The sequence below is a fragment of the Amphiura filiformis genome, chromosome 9, assembly GCF_039555335.1.
Source record: "Amphiura filiformis chromosome 9, Afil_fr2py, whole genome shotgun sequence".
Classification (NCBI taxonomy): Eukaryota; Metazoa; Echinodermata; class Ophiuroidea; order Amphilepidida; family Amphiuridae; genus Amphiura; species Amphiura filiformis.
Window position 1 is genome coordinate 37,983,369 of NC_092636.1, and position 17,652 is coordinate 38,001,020.

Sequence of the window (17,652 nt, forward strand, 5' to 3'; positions counted from 1 at the left end):
CCATTTCCTGCTGCTGATTCGGTGGCTGTGAAAAGAGCCGTTCAAATGAAAAATTAGCGATTTCAGCTTGTAAGTATTTCACACGATACACGACATGCTGCAAGATGTTGTGGTCCATACCAAGCAGGTCAATAGGAGATTACTGAAACGTTTGGATCCGTTGCTATGAAAGGACAGATTGTTTATAATAATATAAAAGATGATCTGAAAAGAACAGTAAAAGATAATATAAGTTACTTGAACTTGCTTTAAATATCCTGCATCCCTTGGCTATGTTTATTTTGGCAACACCCCCACCCCACCCCACACACACACCACACACTGTTACTTCGAAAGTCATTGGTTTAATAAGTTACAATAAAACATTTTAGCATCAGAGAAAGAGAAGTTTTCAAAAGCACCTAATGTGAGAGAGGTTGTTGACTGTATTCATGGTATTAGCTATACCATGTCGTTAATAAAAATACGCAATGACGTTCTTAAGACTAATGTCCTTATCCTACGGGTAAAAATGTTCAGGTAAATGTAAATTAAAATCGAGAACATAAAGATAACTAAAACTAAATCTTCTTGCTAACTGTGATAAATCTTATAAATGGTAGGCTAGCGATGTGTGGAAGGTAACAGAGTACACCAACAGCCCCTAGTCACCGTCTTGATTCTACGCATGGACAATTTGGATCACAAAGTCCCAGTTTGGCGCCAAAATTTCGCGCCCTTGAGTACGTGCTGCATATCGTGTACGGGCGGGTCGTACATTGCGCCGTCGGGAAATTTTGATTAAATGTTGGAAATGAAAACGAAACTCTAGCAATGATGCTTATCAAGCAATTTCTTGTATAATCATTATTTCACACAAAATAAAATGTGGACGTACAGAGAAACTATACTGATTTTTGACATCGAGGGATGGGATTGGGAAAACATTTCTTGAAGTATAGTGAATGCAGCCCCATTTGGCGACAGAATAAGCTAGTGGTACAAATGCCCGCGAAGCGCGCGTAAATGTTGGCATATTGAAGCTAAACTGGCGAAAAATTGACACTTTTTACTAAAATGGCCAAATATGAGGTTATTTTGGTTAGAAACCCACATACTGGCGTCGACATGGGTGGATTTATCCCACATCCCCCGGGGTCTACGCCTGTGCTTGAAACGATTCTTTACGAGCGTATGTAAATTTTGTTTGATATCTACAAATCACAAATCTTGTTAAGGGGGTACTACACCCCTAGCCAATTTTTTGCTTATTTTTGCGGTTTTCTCAAAAATTATAGCGCATTGGTGACAAGTAAGAATGTATAATATAGGGGCAAGGACTACGACTACTGCACTGCAAATTCAGCAACTCAAGGCAAGTAGTTATTGATTTATTGATCAAATATTGGTTTTCCCTCATTTTTGACTGTAACTCCACAACTGTTGTATGTGCTGAAATAAAATTTCCAGTGTAGCAGTTGTAGTCCTTGCCCCTATAATCTACATATCTTACTTGTCACCAATGCTCTATAATTTTTGAGAAAAATGTAAAAATAGGCACAAAATTGGGCAGGGGTGTAGTACCCCCTTAATCTATTAATGTAATTTGTACACTTATGGTGGGAGTTATGGTTCTTTATTTCTAAAAAATTATAAAAATAACCCATACAATTTTACGTTTACGTAGACATTTACCTTCAAGCTGTCACCGTTAAACAACCTTTTCATTTTTGTAATAATCACAGAATAGCTTAATCCCACAGGTGACAAATAGAACTTATCCAGAGGCATCATCAAAATCCGTAAGGAACAACAAATAACTTGTCAAAGAAATACTACCTTCGCAAATTGGACAAGTAGGTTGAGTCACACCTTTATAGAGTTGTAACTAAATAGCTTGTTTACAGTAACAAGACTTTGCAAGCGGTTCTGAATAAAAGATGTTCCTTTAATATGAAATACAAGAAAACCAAGAAAACCCACGTTTCATGCCTGTTAACCACGTCAATATCATGCCGCTCTTATTGACGACTTTTCTTTATCTGCTGGATAAATCTTCGATGATAGTAATTTCTCTTCAATCTTTTATAAGCCGGTGCAGTTTCAAGTTTGTCAGGTGATTTTGTTTTGTAGTAAAGCGCGTTGTCTATAGATACTTTGGTTTGTGTTGACGTCCTATTTGTAAGAGAATACTTTTGAATTTTACAACATTTCAACTTTACCACTTGATTTCTGAGATATTTGCGAAGACAAAAATCTGGATTTCTGAGCATTTGACATTGCTTGTTTATTTTTTTCCTTATGGTTGATTACAAAGCTTAAAAATTTCTCTCGTTGAATAAATTCCATATTATTTGCCCCTCCCGTGAGTTTCATGTTTGAATTGGATTGTTTTTAACGTTTTACCTCGTTTTAATCTGATGAAAGTTCTAAGGACAAAAAAAGTTGTACTTGTGATTTTAACAATTGGGTGATTACCAGGAGAGTCAAAATTGAGGAAATAATGCCATGGGAAGAAAAAAGAAAGAGAGGAAAAAGGGTGGAGAGAGACGAAAGGGGGGAGGAAGGGGGAAAAGAGGAAAGAAAAAGAAGAGGAGTGAGGTACAAGATAATAGGGGAGGGCTGTGAGGCAGTGAAGGTACTGAATAGAAGAGAATGGTTGTGCAAAATTTGAAGGATCCACATTATTGTTCAAGAAATAGGAGCAAAAAAGAGGAAGGTGTTGGTGTTAGAATATGGAAATGGGATATGAGGAAATTTACAATTGATCACCAAAGGAGATATTCAATGTAATTTAACAGGACAAAAAGAAGTTGGACGAAGGCAGGTGGAAACAAGGCACATATCTGAGGAAATTTACAGAGAAGCGGCAATCATATCTGAGGAAATTTATAGAGAGGCAGCAATAATGATTTTATGGAAACAAAAAGTCATGAAGGAATTCAGTGTACTAATTATGCCACTGCGAAGAGGACAAACTGGAAAATATTGAGGGAATTTAAAAAGAAGAACCATAAAGCACTGAACAAGTTGTGCTCCCTCTGACAAAAATGAAAGAGGAAATGGTGGGTGGATAAAGTAAAATAAAAAGGGAAAGGAGCCTCTGTCCCACCAAAATTGACCACAAACTAGTGTAAAATATCATTTTTTTTGCACGCTACGCGCGCACATTGTCCTCGTAAAGCCTTTTTTGGAAGCTCGAAGACTTAGAATAGAATCGCTCTAAAAATATGTGGCCCATTCCATGTCAACTCCAGGGATGTGCACCGCAGCACCTCTTCAATTTTTTCTTTTTCTGTGTGGTGGTAGATATTGATGAGAAAGTAAAATCCTGAAAATTTGAGCTTCATACTCCATTTCGTTTTCCCGTGGCATCAATTTGAAATTTAGGGGGTCAAAGTAAAAATGTGTCGCAACGCGAAATACGACGTTTGGAGGTCCATAAATGTATAAAGGGAACCCTTTAAAACTTTGAAAAGTATGTATCCTGGGGTACTTTTTGGTGTAGAATTCAAATCTGCTATCAGAAAACTTGTAACTCCGTTACTTTAAAAGATATAGGGCCCTCAATATGCAACTTCGTCCAACCAGGACCAACTTTGGGGGGGTCAGAACTCCAAAAGTAAAAATAATTTAAGCGTCAATTTTTTTTGCCAGTCAGAGCCCTTTGGTAGGACATTACTCTTATCCAATATTGAGCATATTAGAATACATTTAGCTGAGATATTACCCATGGAAAACCACTTTTTTACATTTTGACCCCCTGAAAACCAATGTCAGACAATTTGCCCCACCATCAACTTCAGGTATGTTGAAGATATGTTCTTGGACAACATTTCTGAGAGATATTGGCTTGGGTTCTTGATGGCTTCAACACATTAGTTAGGTTTGCCTTCTCCATAGAGTTGTACACATTTTTGATTTTGCATGTATAATGATTTAATTTGTATATTTGATACCAAATGTTTGAAAACGTTTGTATTCTCTAACCCAAAATGTAAATGTTAATCCTTTATATTTCAGTGTGGTACTGTTATGTTATGTCGATATCCGCAGATTTTATGGTTTTTTTTCTCAAACAGAACATTTCAAGGGATAGGGGAAAATGCAATGTCCATGTAAGATTTGAACCCGGTACTTTGAGTTTGCTAGTTTGAGAGTCAACTGATTAAGATTCTAATTCATTGATATGCAAACAAACAAACACTTATTTGATTTAATCTTATTTGTTTTTAATAGTCAACAACAACCTTGCGACACAATGAAAGTCGGTTCTAATTTGGACTCGAAAGGGTATGGTATAGGTGTATCCAGAAATTTACCTGACTTTGGGTGAGTATGTGTAAAAATGAAAAGTGATTATAAGAATCGAAACCTTTTAATTACTGGTATTGGCTGCAAATATAAAATTCAATAATACCGCTCGCATTTTATTATACCTGTGTCATGATTGTATAATAATAATAAATAACAATAGCAATGTTGAGGTGAATTTAAACTGGTCAAACAACTAAGAAAAAAGTAGACTTACTCAATACGGTGTACCCTTGTCCACCCAGCTTGGATCAAGGCGCATAATATTGGTGATTCACAATACGATGCGCCGCCAGCGGTTGCTTTTGCTAGTCTATTTTTTGACCTTCAGGTCGACATCGCTGTTCTAGCCGCCGGGTCTTGCCACCATTGGATTTTCACGCGAGTGTGATAATAATAATGTTGCAAACAGCTCCATGGAGGATTCCGTGTGATCAATAGATAGAAAGATGGATCTACTATAATTGTAAATTACTGTTTTACTGCTAGATCGCGTGTAACATCGTTATATTGACATTTAAATACACAATAACATTATGTTCATTTGTTGTATTCGTTGTGTAGTATTTCGCGGGTTTGGATGTCGACATTTTCCCTGCGTATTTTGACCTCTCCCCCAGCAAACGCTGGAGGCGCATCGTATTGTGAATCGACCGGATTTTACGTGGGTTGTTATGATACGAAAAAAAATTGCGCCCCCAGGATCACCAGTTACAACCATAGAATATTAAAAGTTGTCCGTCCGTTTAGGTTGTATAACTACGTGTAGATTTTGTGCACCTTACCAATTACAAATGCGATATCAGTGTGTGATTTCCAAACCCAAGATCGACAATGGAATCCCTGAAGATTATACGAGATTGTAGAGAATGGGAAGTGTGTACTTCAGATGCACTCCACATCGATGCAAACCAAGGAGTTTGTGGCCCTTTGTTTCTGCAAAGCGAACGAATATATAATTTTTATTACCACTTAGGTCCACACTAGAGGATTATGAGAGTCTTATGTTCCATCTTGCAAAACAATATACTATTTTGTAATGCCAAAATTGTGTATTTTTGTGAAATAGGCCTATCACTTACGAATCTGGGACATTGTACTACATAGATTTTATTGTTTTGCTACGGCTACTATTCGCATTAAGGGTAGACGAGGTATTGTTGGTCGAAGCAACCTAAAAATCGATTTTCATTATCTAGATCAATATATTATTGAAAATTAACACCTTGATGTTTTGCAAAAGTTCATTCTACAAATCGTATACTCTGCAAACTTGCTTAATTTATTGTTGTTAATTAGTTATGTACATTTTACAAAAGTGTTGTTGTTTCAGCCCTCTTCGCAACGTAACTCAAGAACCGCAGCACCTATAAAAGTATATCTGTGATATTTTAATTCTTCTACACGCTCACTATGAATTGAGCAATGCAATTTTTGCCAAAGCTCACTACCATTCGTAAGATGCTGTGAACTACCAAATCACAACAGTCTAAAATAATTAATAACCTTAATACTAATATATTGTTTTCATTGACAGAGATAACTTAACCCTAGCAATTCTCGAATTAAGAGAAAAAGGAATCCTGGCAGGATTGGAGAAGAAATGGTGGTACGATAAAGGGCAGTGTGACGACGCACCAGGGGCAGTAAGTAGATTAAAAAATCTTTTAAAATGGTAAAATGATAAAAATTAGCAATCAGGTTTCCAAATAACATTATCAATCTTGTAAGCCTCATTGATCAACTGGTTTCCAACGGACATAGCCAATATTGTGAGCCTCATTGATCTTTGCTTTTAAACACTGCATTTAAATTTCATTAGACGTTTATCTATAGCGTTTAAAGGTTGCAAATGTAATAAAGTACTTCATTTGTCAATTAGAACTTTAAACCGAAATATGTATTGCATAACAAAAAAACATGATGTAATGGACGAAAGAAGTTTCCTTTACTTCTATCAAGTTTCATTTTAACACGGGAAACACTCCGATAAGAAAAATCCTCTGGGAAATCATTTTTTCTAACATTAAGCCCGCATGAATTTCTTTTTTTTTATACGATTATATATATAACCTGGTCTGCACAAACATATCGCTCTTCAAGTTCTATTTCATTTAAATTGTTAGAAAATTAAGAAAGTTATGTAAGGTATAATTTGTAGGCAAACAGTTAATGTCTTTAGTGTGATTTAGAATGTATGACCAAACACGTTTTCATATTATCCAAACATCTTCAAAATAATGTTTAGCACGTATATATCTTGATTACGTCCCGCAATCGGAACGTGTTTATCTTAAACGCAAACATTTAAAGCGTAGTTTGCATGATTTTTACACGACATTAGTAGAAAATTGCACAAATACATTCTATGTCAGGTTAGCTAGGTCAAACCATGCCTTAGTTGGTTTCATATTTGATAGATAATTACAGTCCGTTTGTGATATTTTACCATGTTTACTCTCCATCTAGCATTTTGCTGGGAAACAAATAGTTTTGTCCTGCAAAGATAGAAAGGTGACACGTTTATCTATCAATATCTTGGCTAACCTAACCTGTAAAATACACATTTCTAGATCCCCTCGTGCCGATTTATTACTTTCCCAGTATGCTTTTGTCGTCTCAAAAATCTCTATTCCTGTTAATTTAACCTTCCTTTTAGTAGAAGTAACCGTGATTTTTCACCAAAAGCGCCAATTTAGATAAGTGGACCGTAACTACAGTTAGCACAGATTCCACTATTAACTAGTATTAAAACGTGACAATAACTCGTCTTTTAACAGATATATCTGTATCATTACTATTTATTTTAATTGCAGAAAGACAAGGCCCCTCTTAGTCTAAGCAACGTTGCAGGTGTATTCTATATACTTGTAAGTGGTCTCGCTGTTGCCATGGTTATTGCTGTATTAGAGTTTTACTGGAAATCTAGGGCACTGTCAAGAAAACAAAAGGTAGGTTCTGCTGAGATTAAAGTGACACTTACCAATCATCCATAAAAGCAGAGAAGATGTAAGGAAAAAGAGATAGATCCAGCTATCCTGAAACAAAGTAAGTGTGCTGCCGCTCATCATGCTCATTCAAAAGTAATCACGCTATTTAGGTTTAACAATAAAATACAACAAAGGGGTTCGAACCCAAGGAGGATAGATAAAAAGGAGAAGAAATAGATTACGTAATGCTTTGTTCACCTTGGTCTGGGGCGGACATTTTAAAAATGAATTTAGAAGAGCAGCAACGACATCACTTGCATTACATTCCAGATGTTAAATCTACATCATATGCAAAATTTGAGGAAATTCGCACGAGTCCGTTTTATTTTAGGGCCATTTGTCTATAACTGGTCTTTACATGTAGCCCTATGGAGAGAGTGCCTATTGAGTGCGCTATAACCCCCATTTTAGGAACAAAAATGTGATTTTTAAAAAAACGGACTCGTGCGAATTTTCTAAAATTTTCAAAGTATGTAGTATGAACATGTAGAAATATAATCAAGTAGTTGTCTTACCTGCTCTTCTCCGATAATGAAACCTAGGTGTGTTCCTTTGATGCCGATTAGAGATTGCGACAGGCTATTCATAAAAGCGGTACCATTGTTTCGAACAAAGGGCAGTGAAGGGGTTCCGCCATTAAATTGGTCACTGATCCGGCATCATATTAACGCTTTACCCAACAGGCGAGTATAAATAAGTGACCACAATACAGTCATGTGTAAGGGCAGTCATGTGTAAAGTGGTACCATTGTACTCACGTATCCCAAATGTGCGCTTGTGAGGGTCTGAAGTCTATAATGGAGGCTTTAGTTGTCGATATAATCTTTTTTAATCACCCACCTGACTTTAGACGCTTCATTTAAATAAATTGAATGCCCCTGCTGATCGACTACACATCAGAATGTAATAGCTGCCAGGTTCACATTTCTATAGTATTCTATAATGGTAATCGCTGCGTATACATGTAAGTATAAGTATAGGCCTATAAAGGTTTTTTTTCACAAATGTCCATTTATCTTTTATTTTAAGAAGGAGATTGGCATAGAAATAGCGGCGGTGGAAGGGTGTGTGGCAGATTCTCCCCTGTGAGAAGTCTTGAGAGGGGATAGGAGGGAGGAAAAGGGGAGGAGGGATATGGAGAATGAGGGGGCCTACAGGAAGGGAGAAAGAGGACAAATGAAGAGAAAGAAATAATGAGAAGTAAATAAAATAATAGAAATATAAGGACATATTAATATTGGAATGACAGGGAGAGTAAGAGAGGACAAAAAGAAAAGAAAGAGGGGGAAGAAGGCAAGAGAGAGAAGGATAGCGAGGGAGTGATAAAGTTAGTATAGGCCTAGGAAAGAATAAATACAGAGAAACAAAAGAAAGGAAAATAAATGTAATAATAATTATTGTAAAACTTAACACATAACAGCACTAAGCAGCCATTCGATGACATCAATGCCGTTGTGCGTTACGTAATTAACGAGCCCAGGCAGATGTATTTCGCACCTGCCAAGCACAAGTCACCCAATTTCGAAAATTGGACGTTGAATGTACACTCTCATGAATATTGATTGGCAACATTTTCCAATATGTCAGCGCTCTAATCGGAAACAATAGAACAATAGACCCTGCAGAGCGTTGTTCGAACCCATGATGGGTGTGGTACACAAGCTGCTGCTTACTAGTTTTAGGGAAAGGTCAGTGTCTGTATACCATCATACTATGCATACCATGCATGCACACCCTAACATCCAGTTATATTTCAAATAAAATGTGACCGAAGTTCCATGGCAAATTATAATTTCTGACGCTTGTTGACCCTTTCAACCTCTACAATTTATGATACAGACTAGTTTCAATTATCAAAATATCTTTATTAGGTTTGCAGGAAATGACAGGAAAATACAGAAAACAATGAAATAAAGATGATCAACAATCATCACTTTTCTAACAAAAAACACTCTCCCTAATTAATTATTCTATTACCCCCACGACCCATTATTCAAAATCGCGCACTGTGATTTGTTGAAACGCGTCACGTGACAGACCATTAATTAGCGATAAAGTGTCAAGGGCAACGAACTTTATGTTCTTCTATCATCACAGCGCACAGCAGAGCGCACAGCACACCTGCTTATGTCGGGAGAATGGAATGTCAGGGGTGTGTTATTGTATGTGCATACCTGCTTATAGGGGAGAATGGAATGTTAGGTTGTGTTATTGGAATGTGCATACGCTTTGGCTACGCGTATGCGCTCCACTTTGAGGTAAACAACTTGAAATATTTGGGCAAAATTGTTGATATTTTCTCTTTAAATCACACTATTTTGTGGTAATAGAATAGAAATAAAGGGTGCAGCATTATCCTTTACACGCAAATAATGTGTCCTCGGCAGTAAAACGTTTAAATAATGGGTTCGGCTGCGCCTCACCCATTATTTACGTTTTACTGCCTCGACACATTATTTTCGTGTAAAGGATCATGCATTACCCTTTATTTCTTAAATAGATGTTCCAAAATGGGCGAATTTTGTGGGAATATTTACAAAACTACATTTCTTTCTTGTACTATATCCACGTGTGGTATCCCATCAGAGCAACATGTACTTAACACACACGTGTCATACTTTCAAGGAAATATCTATAGAAACATTGGAAATATTTCCAATTCTGGAGTGAAAATTAATCAACCGTGGTCGGCAACACACATCATCAACATGAACAAAGACTACTTTCAAGTAGATGTGTAACTACTTGAGAATAAAGGACTATGAATAGGTGCGACAAGATTACCTACGGGATTATCTCAAGGATATAATTCTGTTCTCCCTCCTTTTCTTACATCTTCTCTGATAAAAGTAAGAAACATACAAGGCTAAAATATTTAATTATCAGAAAACAATTAAGCATTCTGTTATTAAAAGCCTAATAATTTGAAAGTGTTAAAATATGTGGCAAAACAAATGCTTTTAAGATTTCAACGTCAATTTAAATGTGATTCAACATGTCCTTGTAAAGCCATATAAGGATTTCCCTACGGAAAATTGTGCTTGATGTCATTAAGGATAGATATGATGTTTCCTGAAGCCGAATACATAGAGCAAAATAATTAAAGTACCAGTTATTTTCACCCCAGTATATTCTAAACAAAGATAGATATGTAATAATTAGATCCAGCAGCCAATATTGCATCTTTTAGCTCTGAGTCAAGACCTCATTTGTTGAAATCGAAGTAAAGACACGGTTATCCACAAATCCGAAGGAAGATGCTAATTCGGAAGTTGCGGATTGCTCCATTGGATGCCCTATAGATTCAACTTTTGATATTTTTCCTTCCTTGGGTTATTTTTAATTTCAACCGATTTCAACAAGTGAGATCTTAAATCAGAGCTGAAAGGTATTGGCTACTGGTTTTATTTATGATATATTTGTCTTTGTTTAGGATATACAGGGGTGGATACAGGGTGTATCAAAATGATTGGTACCGGGCTATGTGACATTTTCAAAAATATATCAAAAATATAAAATTGCTAATTCATATAGTTTTTGTACTATAAATAGAAAGGGCATATGTTAACTTATTGATCTAATAATCTGAAGATGATTGGTTGATGCATCTGGGATCTATTGTCATTTAAACGAAGATCGACGTAATCATGGTTTTACTTACACAACACAAGATGAATAGGTTCACTGCTTGAACTATTTATTGCATACATACTCTTCAATATCTCTACATAACAAAAAATTGCTTTACACATGCTTTTAGAAAGATAGTTCCTGAAGTTCCTGCCTTCGACTCTGGCAGTATGAGGTGAAGCCCTATCTTGAATGAACTTAAAACACCTGGGATGAATTCGTTCTGTAACTGCCCATATCAAATTGTAAAACATTAAGTTATAGCATGTTTGCATGGGATACTCCTTGCGCTTCAAAACTGTCTTCAAAATCTTCTCTGCACTTCTCCATAGCTTCGTGTCAACCAGCGATTCTTTACTATGAATTCACGCTGAAGTGTGGAATACTGTGGAATACTTTTACCAGGTCTAACCTAACTTACACTGCCAACAGTTTATAGCCATTCTGCCACATCATCTACTAGTAATCTCAATACTACAATTTAAATTACTGCCCTGGAAGGAGTTGATTCACAAATTTATTTCACCCCACCTAAATTATTCAGGTCAATAATGTTACTCTCAACCAATAAATATTGATTAGAACATTTATATGTATTATGAATGAAGAAATAGGCAAGGAAAAATTAAACATTTCCATGATTTTCAACATATCATTCTCACAAGGTATTTGCAGTAAAATAGAGCTTTGAAATTGGTGCGCTACTGATCCAGCGTTACGATGAAAAGTGTAAAAACACCTACTTTCCTTTAGAATCATGTACCAAAATGTGCTATCTTTATGATCTAAAATTCTTAGAGAAGATAAAACCATAATAATTACAAATATGTAAACAATTTACCCCAAACTGGTACAAAATATAGTTTTAAAAATCGGTAAAAAATGAAAAGTCGTCGGTACCAATCATTTTGATACACCCTGTATAACTGGTGCCTTTATTATTTTGCTGTCTGTATTTTAATGTATGTAAGAGGCTATTCCATTGCGTCTCTCCTGTGAAGCTACGTCTGAAGATTCCAAACAACCTTGCCATGAGAATTCAAAAATATTTCTAATAAATGAGTATGTGTGTCTTAATGAAACAAATGTTTATCATTCGCCCACGAAGGCTAAGTTTGTAATTGCTGCCATGAAAGATAGATAAGGCTAAATGTATCACAAACTGCTGCATCATTATTCATCATTTGTGTGTACAGTATTTCAGCCACTCCTGTGAATCTGAAGACTTCAAGTAGTCTTGTCCTAAAAAGGTTTACATTGATAGGTGCCTTATGAAACGGAAGTTTACAATCCTTCAGTGATTTCTTTCACAGAAGGATACTCTTATGCTCACTGACATGAAGGACAAATGCTAATGTTTTAATCTGTGTCCTAGAATTGGTACAAAAGTACGTTTCTTTTCATGACACTTCATGGTATGAAATTAGACATTCTCTGAACGCAATATGTAGCAGATTTTTCATTATTCATGCTTAAAATTTAAATGTGTGTATTAAGCAAGTGGCTTAGGTTTAGTATAAAGCTTGCTAACATATTTGACAAACATTATGATTATTAGAGATATGATAACAAATTGCTAAATGCCACCCTTTTAACTATCAGTTTCTACAATATACTTTTAAAAATTGGGAAAAGACAAGACAATCTTGTCTTGTTGGTCATCGTCTCCAAAAGTGTAAACAAACCACTAGTTCCGTTTTATTTATTTTTTGTTTAATTTAGGGATACAACTTTAAATACGATACATAAAAGGTCATATCTTAAAATCATGTCCATATAAATGAACCAAAATTACACAAAGGATTACTTCAATACTCTACTCGAAACACATGTCAGTAACTATGCAGTTGTCTGTCTGACACAACTGACCAGTGTTTAGAGTAGAGTATTGAAGAAATCCTGTGTTCAATTTTGGTTCATTTTCATGACATGATTTTAAGATATGACCTTGTGAAAAATTATGAGTCTCTTTTTTAGCCCAGTTTATAAATGCAGATTTCTTGCAATCGCTTGTTGCTTGTTTCATTCGTTGCTTTAATTAGTTAAAAGTATTTTGTGGTTAGTTAGGCAGATATTTTGGTCACACGTGTTAATGGTCAAATATGAATATTTTGAATTCAAAGATTTAATTTCGCGTCTTATTCTTATTTATTCAGATGTTTTTTATCATGTGTTAATGTTTGCGGTGAAATCAATCTAGGCCGCCTTTGAGCAAATCACTTGGAATATTAGATTTAGCTTTTTAGTGACATTGAATGTGAGTCTAACACCTTCATGTTTTTCCTAGAATTGTACAAAAGAACTATGTTAGTAATCTAGGCCACCATTTTGGTAAACCGGAAATAAAGTAAAACACAATCATTTATCATTTATAGGTGATATATTTGATGATATCAAGTGAACTTTACTCGCGTTATACAAAGCAAATAAAATAATGGAAGTACAACAACGAGAAAGCGCTCGGCTCCTTCAGGAAAGGAAATAAAGAGATCTTCATAGTCGCCCACTGAGACCTGCTCAACAACAATGTACACTCTTTCGCAACGAATCGTCGATGTGAGCGGAACGGTGAACACGACGAAATTGTAAATAAAGAAACAAATAAGAGCATGCCAGATAGGTGTGTAGGCGTCTAACACAGAATCAAACCCTTTTCTGCTTGTCATATTCAAAAGATATATCGGAGGTTTGTAATACACATGCAGCTGACATGTTCCATTATCATGTCTTGGAATTCAACATTGTATACACGAGTACCCTGTCCTATGAAATATAATACAGTTGTGATATTCTTTGTTAGTGTTACATAAATAAATTCAGGTCATTACCAGCCACTTCAAAGCATCTTTATGATCACATTTCTTATTGGTAATGTGTTTTGAAAATGGTTATCTACTCTGCAGCTGCACTTATTTATCTCAGAACAACCGCTCTTCAAAATGGGAATGTTAATAAGGATTGCTGCCAATTTTTTGATACTTTCAGTTGGTTCATAAAATGATATTGAAATCAACTGCTTTTTGAACTTGCGTATGATGGATCCCACTTGATTTGTATCACTCAAGAGATCACGGTCTCTTCAAAGTTACATACCAGTGATATGCCTGGGCGATGCATGCAACTACGACGAAAAACTATTTGTTTGTGTGCCATCTGAAAAGGCTGTTTTAAAAACACTGAAATTGACATTGAAGTTTATTGCAAAAAAAAAGTACATTTGGGTTTTAATGCTTTGAAATGGTATATTTTATCTCCGCATGCGACATTTTTGTTGAAATATTACAAACAATTCATCCGCACGGCATCGGTCTTAGTAAATATTTGCCCTACCTAATTGTAGCTTTCGGCTTCGAGGGCACACTGCCATTTTAAGGTATTTACGGTTCAGTGCGTTAAAACAAGAAAAGTCTCATGTTAACCTAAGTAAAGTTTTAATCATTTGCATCTATATCATCTAGTTTCATTTAGTATTGTTGGCGTTTAACTGAGGGAGTTCTGAATATGAGAACAATCCGCCCGAAATGAGCAATTTTGCCATCAAATGTGTAATAAACAATTAGTGGTTTTGAACCTCAATGAACATGGTCACATTATAGCTGGTTACATTATAGCGGCTGTAATCATTATAATATACTACATCGAAAACACCATGATATTTTATGTGTCGAATTTATCATTCAACAGCATTGCAAATGTCGAATATTAGTAAGTGGGTTTCATGAACATTGCAGCTGTGTTTATTCGGCTGTTCTTCCTCAAGTCCAGCCTTTAGCAGTTTAGCTACATGATTCCTCGTCCAATTGTAACGACTTGAAAACAGCGATAGAAACAAGTTCTGTAACCATACTGGACTCGTAACTATATAGGATCACTGTGGTGACAAATTTGACTGCGTTTGTCCAGGCTAACATGATCAAAGTGATTTGGTAACCTAGGGAGATAAGTGGGACGCGACATTTGCCCTGGGATGTATTTGGATTTAAGACTAGAGATCTGTACAGAAAGCTGATTTTGTGTCGATGTGTCAGAAAAAATGATATCACTATATTGCCCAGTGACGCTGTTGTTTCTGTCAAAATGAGTTCAGGCGTAAATGACAAGTCGTATGGAGTATTGAACTCAATACGACTTGTCATTTATTAAGTTTGACCACTTCCTCCAGCCATCCCTGCTCCAGCTAAGTAACGAGCACATCCACTGTTCATTTGAGTAACACTAAGAAGACATACCGTATGCAAACAATGACATTCAATTCACTTTTTACAAATGATTCAAAATTGAAAAGAAATGAAATTTAGAGTAAAATCATGATAATGGGCTGGAAAGCAAAATACTTCAATTCGGTAGCGATTCCATTTTCATTGTACATGTACGAGGCCGTATTGGAGAGTTTAACCTTAAATATATTAAACGTAAAAAATGAATAATCAATATGTGACCAGCTCCAACAAAACCCGGAACAAGTCCCCAGGCATGTTTTTGAGTTATAGGACTTCAAAGATGACATTCCCATAAAAAAATCAAACTCTGAGTGGACTCTCAAATCCTTGTATCCATGTACTGAAAAAGAGGTTTATTTAATCAATAATTGACAGTTGAACTATGATAATCCCTACTCAATCCTGTTTAAAGCAGGAAACTAATTAGCCAGTTTTTCAGAATTGCAGTTCGGCAAAATATCAAGGTATCATTTACTAATTTATCCATATCTTGAAAAATACTGATGCTATGTATATAATTTTGGTATCATTTTGAAGCTTATTGTCCTGTGCTTACAGTTTATTCAAATCATGAAATGTCAAAAATGTGACTTGTTCTTGGTTTTGTCAGGTTTTTTCAAATCATGAAATGTCAAAAATGTGACTTGTTCTTGGTTTTGTCAGAACGGGTCACATATACATAAAGTGCACATTAACAAACATTCCAAATAACTCATAACCGTCTATACGCATCCATCATTGACACACTCAGACAGAAGTATATGTAGCAAATACCTAATGTACTTACAGTCAGCTTTAGTTTTTTTTTAAATCAAGTACAACAAAAAACCGATGAAACCATGTTAACAATACAAACAATGTAACATTAAACAGATGAGACAATGACAAACCATCGGCGCGTCTTTAAGAATTATTCATTAGGTATTCATTCCCTCTATATCCTCTAAAGGCGCTTTTCTTGTGAAGTGAGTAAATCCTGCAGAAACCCTATCAACAAGGGGCCATCCCCAGAAGGAAGGATTATATCATGAACAACAAGGATTGATTGCAGATAGATAGGGTCACAAGACAAGAACTGTATGGGCTGTCTGTGAAAGGCTGAAGATAACATCAATAAAAGTACGATTGACGCCTAGCTTAATGCATCAATATCTATATACCGTATATAAAAATGACAAGGAACGACATGTTATATTGTTGGCTATATTTGGTGATTTTTGATTACTTATTTATGTAAACACGTCTATGACCGACTTTTGTAGTAAAAACCAATCTTGCTTTTGAAAGGATGACAAGATAACAAAATGAAGGTTTCTCGGAACGAAACAAAGGTGAAATCACACTCCCGGGATCACACTCTGTCCTATTGGCGCAATAACGTGTAAATTTTCAAATACGAACTAATCACTCTTTGAACAAAGCAGAAGTACGAGTACTTTTTGTAACTTTTAACGAAGAGAAGGTAGATGCAATCCACCATATTTTCACCTGTCGACGTAAAATGCTCAAACAAACTGACAAACGGCTCTATTTAATAGGCCGACCACCCTTTGCATCCATTTAATGGAATTCAAATCGACCCCACCTCCTTATATAAACAAGGTATTATGTGGTATTGAAAAAGACAAGGAACTGTTTACGACATTTTGAGTTTCCCCCTCCCCAATGCCGTTGTCATGGTTTTTCTTTTAGGAGGGCGTGTGGAGGCGACTTTCAAGGGGAAACATTATTGACAGGCAAAAAGGCCTAAAAAGGTAAAATATCACGGGGCCCAGCATCCAACAGTGGGAGGGTGCAATATGAGGACAAATGTCCCATAGGGGAGCTGTCCCTCCCCCTTGGCTACGCTACTGCACCTCCCTGTCCATTTCTAATGCCCGACTTCCTTTTCTGTACCACTTTCTTACCAGACAATGACATGTTATATTTTCAAATATATGCACCTACTAAACTCTTCCAGCAGTATGCTAAACTGCCCGCTCCAGTAGTCCATTTATACGGGGACTTAATTCCCTTCCCGTTGAAGTTATTAAACTGAATTTTTCGTATGTCACGTGTATGTCACGAGCACACACAAAAGTAGGTTTGGAAAAGAATTTTTTTAACATAATTCAATCAGTAAATTTCAATAACATAGGACATGTTTTTTACCCAAACCAAATTAGATTTCTAATAATTGGTCTTTTAACTAGATAATATGATAAGAGGTGATTTTGTAACCTATGAGGAAAATGGAAGCTATTGTTCTTACGTATTTTCGTTCATAATTTACGGCTAACTATAGATTTTCACTTCAACTAAAAGAGGCTTTAATGGCAAAGTGGTTTTGAATACATAATCCTCTATAATCCTCTAGACGTTGACGTTTGTTCTTTTGAACCGCATTTTGCAAACACTCTAATACATCATGCATATATCATGGATGTCAATCATATCGACGAAAACAACTTATACCCAGAAAAGCAAAGGTTGTTGTGGCAACATATGCATTCAAAATGAATGACCTACTTCCTGGTTAT

At 35.9% G+C, this 17,652-nt stretch overlaps 1 protein-coding gene across 2 annotated transcripts in view; it reads left to right on the top strand.

Moving 5' to 3' along the window:
- Positions 1–17,652, top strand: part of LOC140160963 (glutamate receptor 2-like) — a 158,585-nt gene that overhangs the window by 67,845 nt on the left and 73,088 nt on the right. For both annotated transcript variants that reach the window (XM_072184311.1, XM_072184312.1), the window contains exons 16-18: positions 4,219–4,311; positions 5,831–5,939; positions 7,110–7,244. In XM_072184311.1, coding sequence (XP_072040412.1) covers positions 4,219–4,311; positions 5,831–5,939; positions 7,110–7,244 — 337 coding nt within the window. The remainder of the gene's footprint in view (positions 1–4,218; positions 4,312–5,830; positions 5,940–7,109; positions 7,245–17,652) is intronic.